The sequence below is a fragment of the Oncorhynchus nerka genome, linkage group LG4, assembly GCF_034236695.1.
Source record: "Oncorhynchus nerka isolate Pitt River linkage group LG4, Oner_Uvic_2.0, whole genome shotgun sequence".
NCBI classification, from domain to species: Eukaryota; Metazoa; Chordata; class Actinopteri; order Salmoniformes; family Salmonidae; genus Oncorhynchus; species Oncorhynchus nerka.
The window spans coordinates 100,008,580-100,021,079 of record NC_088399.1 but is presented as its reverse complement, the minus strand read 5'-3'; the positions used below and the strand labels follow the sequence as shown (position 1 = coordinate 100,021,079).

Sequence of the window (12,500 nt, the reverse complement as noted above, 5' to 3'; positions counted from 1 at the left end):
TATGTAGTATTTAATGTATCCTGTTGGATGGTGGGATATGTAGTATTTAATGTATCCTGTTGGATGATGGGATATGTAGTATATAATGTACCCTGTTGGATGGTGGGATATGTAGTATATAATGTACCCTGTTGGATGGTGGGATATCTAGTATTTAATGTATCCTGTTGGATGGTGGGATATGTAGTATATAATGTACCCTGTTGGATGGTGGGATATGTAGTATATAATGTATCCTGTTGGATGGTGGTACTGGGATATGTAGTATTTAATGTACCCTGTTGGATGGTGGGATATGTAGTATATAATGTATCCTGTTGGATGGTGGTACTGGGATATGTAGTATATAAGGTATCCTGTTGGATGGTGGGATATGTAGTATATAATGTATCCTGTTGGATGGTGGGATATGTAGTATATAATGTATCCTGTTGGATGGTGGGATATGTAGTATATAATGTATCCTGTTGGATGGTGGGATATGTAGTATATAATGTACCCTGTTGGATGGTGGGATATGTAGTATATAATGTATCCTGTTGGATGGTGGGATATGTAGTATATAATGTATCCTGTTGGATGGTGGGATATGTAGTATATAATGTATCCTGTTGGATGGTGGGATATGTAGTATATAATGTATCCTGTTGGATGGTGGGATTTGTAGTATATAATGTATCCTGTTGGATGGTGGGATATGTAGTATATAATGTACCCTGTTGGATGGTGGGATATGTAGTATATAATGTATCCTGTTGGATGGTGGGATATGTAGTATATAATGTATCCTGTTGGATGGTGGGATATGTAGTATATAATGTACCCTGTTGGATGGTGGGATATGTAGTATATAATGTATCCTGTTGGATGGTGGGATATGTAGTATATAATGTACCCTGTTGGATGGTGGGATATGTAGTATATAATGTATCCTGTTGGATGGTGGGATATGTAGTATATAATGTACCCTGTTGGATGGTGGGATATGTAGTATATAATGTATCCTGTTGGATGGTGGTACTGGGATATGTAGTATATAATGTATCCTGTTGGATGGTGGGATATGTAGTATATAATGTATCCTGTTGGATGGTGGGATATGTAGTATATAATGTACCCTGTTGGATGGTGGGATATGTAGTATATAATGTACCCTGTTGGATGGTGGGATATGTAGTATATAATGTATCATGTTGGATGGTGGGATATGTAGTATATAATGTATCCTGTTGGATGGTGGTACTGGGATATGTAGTATATAATGTATCCTGTTGGATGGTGGGATATGTAGTATATAATGTATCCTGTTGGATGGTGGGATATGTAGTATATAATGTATCCTGTTGGATGGTGGGATATGTAGTATATAATGTACCCTGTTGGATGGTGGGATATGTATCCTGGTGGGATATGTAGTATATAATGTATCCTGTTGGATGGTGGGATATGTAGTATATAATGTATCCTGTTGGATGGTGGGATATGTAGTATATAATGTACCCTGTTGGATGGTGGGATATGTAGTATATAATGTATCCTGTTGGATGGTGGGATATGTAGTATATAATGTACCCTGTTGGATGGTGGGATATGTAGTATATAATGTATCCTGTTGGATGGTGGGATATATAATGTAGTATATAATGTACCCTGTTGGATGGTGGGATATGTAGTATATAATGTATCCTGTTGGATGGTGGTACTGGGATATGTAGTATATAATGTATCCTGTTGGATGGTGGGATATGTAGTATATAATGTATCCTGTTGGATGGTGGGATATGTAGTATATAATGTACCCTGTTGGATGGTGGGATATGTAGTATATAATGTACCCTGTTGGATGGTGGGATATGTAGTATATAATGTATCATGTTGGATGATGGGATATGTAGTATATAATGTATCCTGTTGGATGGTGGTACTGGGATATGTAGTATATAATGTATCCTGTTGGATGGTGGGATATGTAGTATATAATGTATCCTGTTGGATGGTGGGATATGTAGTATATAATGTATCCTGTTGGATGGTGGGATATGTAGTATATAATGTATCCTGTTGGATGGTGGGATATGTAGTATATAATGTACCCTGTTGGATGGTGGGATATGTAGTATATAATGTACCCTGTTGGATGGTGGGATATGTAGTATATAATGTATCCTGTTGGATGGTGGGATATGTAGTATATAATGTATCCTGTTGGATGGTGGGATATGTAGTATATAATGTATCCTGTTGGATGGTGGGATATGTAATATATAATGTACCCTGTTGGATGGTGGGATATGTAGTATATAATGTACCCTGTTGGATGGTGGGATATGTAGTATATAATGTACCCTGTTGGATGGTGGGATATGTAGTATATAATGTACCCTGTTGGATGGTGGGATATGTAGTATATAATGTACCCTGTTGGATGGTGGGATGTAGTATATAATGTATCCTATAATGTACCCTGTTGGATGGTGGGATATGTAGTATATAATGTATCCTGTTGGATGGTGGGATATGTAGTATATAATGTATCCTGTTGGATGGTGGTACTGGGATATGTAGTATATAATGTATCCTGTTGGATGGTGGGATATGTAGTATATAATGTACCCTGTTGGATGGTGGGATATGTAGTATATAATGTACCCTGTTGGATGGTGGGATATGTAGTATATAATGTATCCTGTTGGATGGTGGTACTGGGATATGTAGTATATAATGTATCCTGTTGGATGGTGGGATATGTAGTATATAATGTATCCTGTTGGATGGTGGGATATGTAGTATATAATGTATCCTGTTGGATGGTGGGATATGTAGTATATAATGTATCCTGTTGGATGGTGGGATATGTAGTATATAATGTATCCTGTTGGATGGTGGGATATGTAGTATATAATGTATCCTGTTGGATGGTGCGATATGTAGTATATAATGTATCCTGTTGGATGGTGGTACTGGGATATGTAGTATATAATGTATCCTGTTGGATGGTGGGATATGTAGTATATAATGTATCCTGTTGGATGGTGGTACTGGGATATGTAGTATATAATGTATCCTGTTGGATGGTGGGATATGTAGTATATAATGTATCCTGTTGGATGGTGGGATATGTAGTATATAATGTATCCTGTTGGATGGTGGGATATGTAGTATATAATGTATCCTGTTGGATGGTGGGATATGTAGTATATAATGTACCCTGTTGGATGGTGGGATATGTAGTATATAATGTATCCTGTTGGATGGTGGGATATGTAGTATATAATGTATCCTGTTGGATGGTGGTACTGGGATATGTTGTCACGGTTCATGAATCCACTGCCTCCTTTTCCTTCTCTCTCTCTCTCTCTCTCTCTCTCTCTCTCCCGTGTTTGTGTGGGCGTGGTTCCCAATCTCGGCCTGATTGTCTGCGCCAGCTGGAATCACTTATCTTCCCTTTATATGTTCTGTAACCAGTGTTTCTTGTTGTCAGATCGTTGTTACTTCCCTGAGGTTGTGTCGTGTGTCCGTGCTCATCTCTCGCCGCCCTTGTGTGGATTATCTGCTGTGCTCCTTCCTACCCATCCGGACACTCTCCCCTGGGTTTCTCAGCACGCTCACATAGGAGGATGCGCCCTAGTCCCTGGGTCGGATTCCGTCTGAGTACAGTCTGTCTGTCCTGTTGCTGCTGTAACCTGTATTCATTAAACCATCGTTGCTTGCATCTTGCATCCGCCTCTGTATTGTTACAGAACGATCTGACCAGACCATGGATGCAGCGAGTTCAACGAGTCTGACCGAATTCATTTCCCGTAGTATCACGAGAATGGATCAACAAGAGGAGAACATCTCCAGCACAGGTCGGGCAGTACAAGCCATTGCGACGCAGGTATCCCAGCTGACCCAACAATTACAACATCTGAGGGGTCTCGCTGCGCCACCTACACCTGGCAGTTCAACCCGCCCCGCCAGAGCCGGATTCCCAGCTAGAGCCACGGCTACCGACACCAGAGGGTTATTCAGGTGATCCTGACTATTGCAGAGCTTTTCTTACGAGATGTTCCATGCATTTCTCGTTGCAGCCACGGACCTTCAACCGTGAACAGTCTAAGGTAGCATTCGTACTCACACTGCTATCAGGCAAAGCGGCTCTTTGGGGGAACGGCGGTGTGGGCGAACCAGGACCCATGCTGCACCTCTTTCCAGACACTCTCCGAGGAGATGAGAAGGGTCTTCGATCGGGCCGTGGCGGGTAGGGAGGCGGCCAGACTACTCGCTGACCTTCGCCAAGGAGACCGTTCAGTATCGGAATACTCCATCCAATTCCGCACTCTGGCCGCAGAGTGTCAGTGGAACGAGGAGGCGCAGTGGGACATGTTCCTGCATGGGCTGGAGGACCGGATCAGAAGGAGATTTATGTTCTGGACCTTCCCAGGAGTTTAAATGGACTAGTGGAACTAGCCTTGAGGGTCGACGCTCGTCTGAGTCGTGTTGGCCGCCGAGCATGCCCTAACAGACCGTATAACGACATGGAGGGCTGGCATGCCAGCGGCGGGAACACGGCCAGTTCAGCCTCCGCTCACGAACCCATGCAGCTGGGGAGAGCTCGCCTCTCCCGGGAAGAGAAGGAGAGGCGGAGATCCCAAGGGCTCTGTCTCTACTGTGGTAGAGCGGGCCACTTTATCCACTCCTGCCCGGTAAAAGATTAGGCCCGGTAGTAAGAATGAGGCTACTATCGGGTGGTGTCACCACAGAGAAGACCTCATCATCTACTCTCCTCCCGGTAAGACTAAGATGGGCCAACCACACGCACGACACCCAAGCCTTACTGGACTCAGGAGCAGAGGGTAATTTCATGGACTTCAAGCTCGCTCACAAACTCCAGATTCCTATCACCTCACTCACGCACAAGATATCCGTCAACGCTCTCAATGGTCAAGAACTACCCAACATTTCTCACACCACTGAACCTATCACACTCATCACTTCTGGCAATCACACTGAGACACTATCATTTCTACTCATGGACTCACCCCTTGCACCATTAGTTCTCGGCCACCCTTGGCTCACCCAACACAACCCCAGAGTTGACTGGGGTCATAACTCTATATCCATGTGGAGTAACAAATGTCTTGAGTCCTGTTTAGTGTCTGCTTGTTCGTCTGTGTCTGATTCTGTGTTTCTAGAGGAGGCAGTGGATTTGTCTAACGTGCCCGTTGAATACCTCGACCTGAAGGAGGTGTTCAGTAAGTCCCGTGCTGCTTCTCTTCCTCCGCATCGTCCGTAAGACTGTGCAATAGAATTATTGCCAGGTGAGTCTCCGCCTAAAGGCAAGTTATATTCACTCTCTGTTCCTGAGAGGGAGGCTATGGAGAGATACATCTCTGGTTCTCTGGCATCTGGATTCATTCGTCCTTCCTCTTCTCCAGCGGGGCGGGGTTCTTCTTTGTGGAGAAGAAGGACGGATCTCTGCGTCCTTGCATTGATTACCGTGGGTTGAATAACATCACAGTGAAGAATACCTATCCCTTACCGTTGATGTCCTCAGCCTTTGAAAGGTTACAGGGAGCATCCGTGTTCACTAAGTTGGATTTACGTAATGCATATCATTTGGTTCGCATAAGGGGGGAATGGAAGACCGCGTTTAACACCCCCAGAGGGCACTTCGAATATTTGGTCATGCCTTTTGGGCTATCCAACTCCCCAGCGGTTTTCCAGGCACTCGTAAATGACGTGCTGAGAGATATGATTGATCAGTTCATATATGTTTACCTGGATGACATACTGATTTTTTCTTCTTCTCTCCAGGAACACGTTCAGCACGTCAGACGAGTGCTTCAGAGGTTGTTGGAGAATGGACTTTTTGTCAAGGCGGAGAAATGCATTTTTCATGCACAATCCGTTCCATTCCTAGGTTACATCGTCTCGACTGAAGGTATTCGCATGGATCCTGACAAGGTTAAGGCTGTGGTGGATTGGCCAAGCCCAGATTCCCGTAAGGCCCTACAGAGGTTTCTGGGATTCGCCAATTTCTACCGGCGTTTCGTTCGCAACTTTAGCCAGATAGTCGCTCCTCTTACCGCCTTAACTTCCCCAGAGTGACGTTCAGGTGGTCCGATACAGCCGAGGCTGCATTCGTCAAACTCAAGAGCCGCTTTGTTTCGGCTCCCATCCTCATAGCTCCCGATCCCTCGCGTCAGTTCGTGGTGGAGGTGGACGCTTCAGAGGTGGGGGTAGGTGCGGTACTTTCCCAACGTTCCTCTTCTGACGACAAGATGCACCCTTGCGCGTTCCTTTCCCATCGGTTATCACCTGCGGAACGCAACTACGACATTGGCAACAGAGAGTTGTTGGCAGTGAAGTTAGCACTGGAGGAGTGGCGCCATTGGTTAGAGGGTTCGGGGGTACCTTTTATAGTTTGGACCGATCACAAAAATTTGGAATATATCAGAACCGCCAAGCGACTCAACTCCAGGCAGGCGCGGTGGGCACTCTTTTCGGACGTTTTGACTTCTCTCTCTCGTATCGCCCGGGTTCCAAGAATGTCAAACCCGATTCCCTTTCTCGCATTTTTGACCATTCCGAACGCCCATCCACTCCCGAGTGCATCCTACCCGGGACCCTAGTGGTCTCCACACTCACATGGGAGGTTGAATCGAGGGTCAAAACGGCCTTAGAAGGGGTAACGCCTCCGCCCGGTTGCCCGCCTAATCGGTTGTTTGTGCCGGAGGGTGTCGGTCCGATGTTATTCGGTGGGGGCATTGCTCCAACGTAGCGTGTCATCCAGGAGTCAGTCGCACTAGCTTTTTGGTTAAGCAACGCTTTTGGTGGCCACTGATGGCTCGTGACATTCACAGTTTTGTCTTGGCTTGCTCGGTTTGTGCCACTGGGAAGACTTCTAATCGACCCCCAGATGGGTTACTCCAACCGCTGTCGGTCCCTTCGAGACCCTGGTCCCACATCGCGCTAGATTTTGTTACCGCCCTCCCGCCCTCCCAGGGCAAGACTGTTGTTTTGACCGTGGTGGACCGGTTCTCGAAGGCGGCTCATTTTATTCCCTTGCCTAAATTACCATCTGCCAAGGAGACAGCGGTAACTGTCGTGGATCACGTCTTTCGCTTACATGGTCTGCCGATGGACGTAGTTTCTGACAGGGGGCCCCAATTTGTGTCCAAGTTTTGGCAAGAGTTTTGTAGGTTACTGGGAGCGAGTGTCAGCCTGTCTTCAGGGTTTCATCCCCAGAGCAACGGTCAAGCGGAGAGGGCCAACCAAGATTTGGAGAGAGTGTTGCGATGTTTGGTTTCTAAGAATCCCTCTTCCTGGAGTCAACAACTCTCTATGGTTGAGTACGCTCACAATTCGTTGCCAGTGGCAGCCACGGGTCTCTCTCCGTTTGAGTGTAGTTTAGGTTACCAGCCACCTATCTTTCCCAGTACGGAGTCCGAGGTGTCTGTTCCCTCCGCTCACGCTTTCATCCAGAGGTGCCGTCGCGCATGGAGCAGAGCCCGTGAGACTCTTCTCCGGGTGGGGGCGCGCACCAAGACTAAGGCCGATCGCCACCGGTCGAAGCCTCCGGTATACGTCGTTGGCCAAAGAGTGTGGCTTTCTACTAAGAACATTCCACTCCGATCCGTTTCGAACAAGCTTGCCCCCAAATTTATCGGCCCGTTCAAAGTCACCAGGATCATTAGTCCGGTGGCGGTCCGGCTCCAGCTTCCTCCGGCGTATAGGAGAATTCATCCTACCTTTCATGTGTCTAAAATAAAACCTGTGTTTCAGGCACGCATTAACCCACCGGTCCCGGTTCCCCCGCCGCCACGACTTGTTGATGGGGAACCCACCTTTTCTGTCAATCGTATTTTGGACTCTAGAAGGAGGGGACGCGGATTCCAGTACCTGGTGGACTGGGAGGGTTACGGCCCGGAGGAGAGAAGTTGGGTACCTGCTAGGGACATTCTGGATCACTCCCTTATCGATGATTTCAATCGACAGGTAAATTCGCCTGGGGGGGTATTGTCACGGTTCATGAATCCACTGCCTCCTTTTCCTTCTCTCTCTCTCTCTCTCTCTCTCTCTCTCCCGTGTTTGTGTGGGCGTGGTTCCCAATCTCGGCCTGATTGTCTGCGCCAGCTGGAATCACTTATCTTCCCTTTATATGTTCTGTAACCAGTGTTTCTTGTTGTCAGATCGTTGTTACTTCCCTGAGGTTGTGTCGTGTGTCCGTGCTCATCTCTCGCCGCCCTTGTGTGGATTATCTGCTGTGCTCCTTCCTACCCATCCGGACACTCTCCCCTGGGTTTCTCAGCACGCTCACATAGGAGGATGCGCCCTAGTCCCTGGGTCGGATTCCGTCTGAGTACAGTCTGTCTGTCCTGTTGCTGCTGTAACCTGTATTCATTAAACCATCGTTGCTTGCATCTTGCATCCGCCTCTGTATTGTTACATATGTAGTATATAATGTACCCTGTTGGATGGTGGGATATGTAGTATATAATGTATCCTGTTGGATGGTGGGATATGTAGTATATAATGTATCCTGTTGGATGGTGGGATATGTAGTATATAATGTACCCTGTTGGATGGTGGGATATGTAGTATATAATGTACCCTGTTGGATGGTGGGATATGTAGTATATAATGTACCCTGTTGGATGGTGGGATATGTAGTATATAATGTACCCTGTTGGATGGTGGGATATGTAGTATATAATGTATCCTGTTGGATGGTGGTACTGGGATATGTAGTATTTAATGTATCCTGTTGGATGGTGGGATATGTAGTATATAATGTACCCTGTTGGATGTTGGGATATGTAGTATATAATGTACCCTGTTGGATGGTGGGATATGTAGTATATAATGTATCCTGTTGGATGGTGGTACTGGGATATGTAGTATATAATGTATCCTGTTGGATGGTGGGATATGTAGTATATAATGTATCCTGTTGGATGGTGGGATATGTAGTATATAATGTACCCTGTTGGATGGTGGGATATGTAGTATATAATGTACCCTGTTGGATGGTGGGATATGTAGTATATAATGTATCCTGTTGGATGGTGGGATATGTAGTATATAATGTACCCTGTTGGATGGTGGGATATGTAGTATATAATGTACCCTGTTGGATGGTGGGATATGTAGTATATAATGTATCCTGTTGGATGGTGGGATATGTAGTATATAATGTACCCTGTTGGATGGTGGGATATGTAGTATATAATGTATCCTGTTGGATGGTGGGATATGTAGTATATAATGTACCCTGTTGGATGGTGGTACTGGGATATGTAGAATAGGAGAAGGACAGAAAGAGGGAGAGAAAGAGGGGAGGAGAGGGAGAGAAAGAGGAGAGGAGAGGGACAGAAAGAGGGGAGGAGAGGGACAGAAAGATGGAGGGAGAGGGAGAGAAAGAGGGGAGGAGAGGGAGAGAAAGAGGGAGGGAGGGAGAGAAAGAGGGGAGGAGAGGGAGAGAAAGAGGAGAGGAGAGGGACAGAAAGAGGGAGGGAGAGGGAGAGAAAGAGGGGAGGAGAGGGAGAGAAAGATGGAGGGAGAGGGAGAGAAAGAGGGGAGGAGAGGGACAGAAAGAGGGAGGGAGGGAGAGAAAGAGGGGAGGAGAGGGACAGAAAGAGGGAGGGAGAGGCAGAGAAAGAGGGGAGGAGAGGGAGAGAAAGAGGGGAGGAGAGGGACAGAAAGATGGAGGGAGAGGGAGGGAGAGAAAGAGGGGATGAGATGGACAGAAAGATGGAGGGAGAGGGAGAGAAAGAGGTGATGAGAGGGAGAGAAAGAGGTGATGAGAGGGAGAGAAAGAGAGGAGGAGAGGGACAGAAAGAGGGAGGGAGGGGGGGAGAATAGCACACCACTCCTACTTCAAAGAGAATGGCAAGATGATGATGATGACGAGGGTTGATGGTGATGACGAGGATGGTGCGACAATCGGCTGCCATGTTGATACATTGATACTTCAACCTCCCTCCCTCCCCGTCAAAACAACCAAATTATGCTCAGCTTCTCTTGAATGGCTCCCCCTCAAAAATACATGTTTGCACTGAGAAGAAGGACAACAAGAGAATAAAGAGGTCTTTTATCAAGAAAAAACACCCTGCTGTTTCCTTTCACTCAACTGTATATGTGTCATTTGGCTTTAAAAGGCGGACATGCCCCTTTTGGAAATGACATTCCTGTGTCTGTAATGATGTGTGTCCTTATCCGACCTCCTGCACACTCAGGTGAGCTGTGTGAGAGAGGAGTCTATGGACGACACAGAACAGCCTTTTGAGAACATCATAACACACTCTATTTACCATCCACACAAACTGAGAACGGAATATGTGTGTGTGTTTGTGTTGTGTGTGTGTTTGTGTTTGTGTAGCAGGGTCTGTGTATGTGTGTGAGGCAGGGTGTGTATGTGTGTATGTGTGTGTGTGTGAGAGGCAGGATCTGTGTGTGTGTGTGTGTGTGTGTGTGTGTGTGTGTGTGTGTTTTTGTGTGTGTAGCAGGGTCTGTGTGTGTGTGTGTGTGTGTGTGTGTGTGTGTGTGTGTGTGTGTGTGTGCGGCAGGGTGTGTGTGTGTGCGTGAGGCAGGGTGTGTGTGTGTGCGTGAGGCAGGGTGTGTGCGTGTGTGTGTGTTTTGCTATTGACAACTTAAGTGTGCCACTCGCCCCCGCACACACACCCCCCCCCTCCCCCTTCTCTCTCCACAGTTTATTATAGAGTAAGACAAAACAGGGTGAAAGAGGCAAGAATGGAGTAGGATGGTGCCCTTAAATACTGACCTTAGGTCAGATGGTGCCCTTAAATACTGACCTTAGGTCAGATGGTGCCCTTAAATACTGACCTTAGGTCAGATGGTATCCTTAAATACTGATCTTAGGTCAGATGGTGCCCTTAAATACTGACCTTAGGTCAGATGGTGCCCTTAAATACTGACCTTAGGTCAGATGGTATCCTTAAATACTGACCTTAGGTCAGATGGTATCCTTAAATACTGACCTTAGGTCAGATGGTGCCCTTAAATACTGACCTTAGGTCAGATGGTATCCTTAAATACTGACCTTAGGTCAGATGGTGCCCTTAAATACTGATCTTAGGTCAGATGGTGTCCTTAAATACTGACCTTAGGTCAGATGGTATCCTTAAATACTGACCTTAGGTCAGATGGTGTCCTTAAATACTGACCTTAGGTCAGATGGTATCCTTAAATACTGATCTTAGGTCAGATGGTATCCTTAAATACTGACCTTAGGTCAGATGGTGCCCTTAAATACTGACCTTAGGTCAGATGGTGCCCTTAAATACTGACCTTAGGTCAGATGGTGCCCTTAAATACTGACCTTAGGTCAGATGGTATCCTTAAATACTGACCTGAGGTCAGATGGTGCCCTTAAATACTGATCTTAGGTCAGATGGTGCCCTTAAATACTGACCTTAGGTCAGATGGTAGGTCAGATGGTGCCCTAAATACTGACCTTAGGTCAGATGGTGCCCTTAAATACTGACCTTAGGTCAGATGGTGCCCTTAAATACTGACCTTAGGTCAGATGGTGCCCTTAAATACTGACCTTAGGTCAGATGGTGCCCTTAAATACTGACCTTAGGTCAGATGGTGTCTTTAAATACTGACCTTAGGTCAGATGGTGCCCTTAAATACTGACCTTAGGTCAGATGGTGCCCTTAAATACTGATCTTAGGTCAGATGGTGCCCTTAAATACTGACCTTAGGTCAGATGGTGCCCTTAAATACTGATCTTAGGTCAGATGGTGCCCTTAAATACTGACCTTAGGTCAGATGGTGCCCTTAAATACTGATCTTAGGTCAGATGGTGCCCTTAAATACTGACCTTAGGTCAGATGGTGCCCTTAAATACTGATCTTAGGTCAGATGGTGCCCTTAAATACTGACCTTAGGTCAGTTTTGTGGTTTCCCTCATAATGGAAGGGTGTTTTGTGATTGACCCCACACACACCTCCCCAACACGCAAACAGCCTGTCTGTACACTTACCAACACATTGGGGCAGGGGGCTATCCCAGGCTCTCCTCTCCCCCCTCAAACAGGTCAGGATCTGGGGTCCCTTCAGGGTGTATCCTGGGTCACAGCTATAACACACGGTGCTGCCAGCGAAGTGACCCTTATCTTCTCTCTTATAACCAAACTGAGGAACACCCGGGTCCTCACACTTCAACAGATCAAAACCTGCAGGACGGGGGGACAAAGAGAGAAGACGGAGGGATGGAGAGAGAAGACGAAGGGACAAAGAGAGAAGACGGAGGGATAGAGAGAGAAGACGGAGGGATGGAGAGAGAAGACGGAGGGACAAAGAGAGAAGACGGAGGGATGGAGAGAGAAGACGGAGGGATGGAGAGAGAAGACGAAGGGACAAAGAGAGAAGACGGAGGGATAGAGAGAGAAGACGGAGGGATGGAGAGAGAAGACGGAGGGACAAAGAGAGAAGACGGAGGGATGGAGAGAGAAGACGGAGGGATGGAGAGAGAAGACGGAGGGATAAAGA

At 46.5% G+C, this 12,500-nt stretch overlaps 1 protein-coding gene across 1 annotated transcript in view; it reads right to left on the bottom strand.

The window, feature by feature from the left end:
- The window catches only part of LOC115127591 (CUB and sushi domain-containing protein 2-like), a 967,797-nt gene that overhangs the window by 268,560 nt on the left and 686,737 nt on the right, over positions 1 to 12,500 (bottom strand). Inside the window, 1 exon segment of the mRNA XM_065018162.1 lies at positions 11,993 to 12,184. Within this exon segment, the coding sequence (XP_064874234.1) occupies positions 11,993 to 12,184 (192 nt within the window).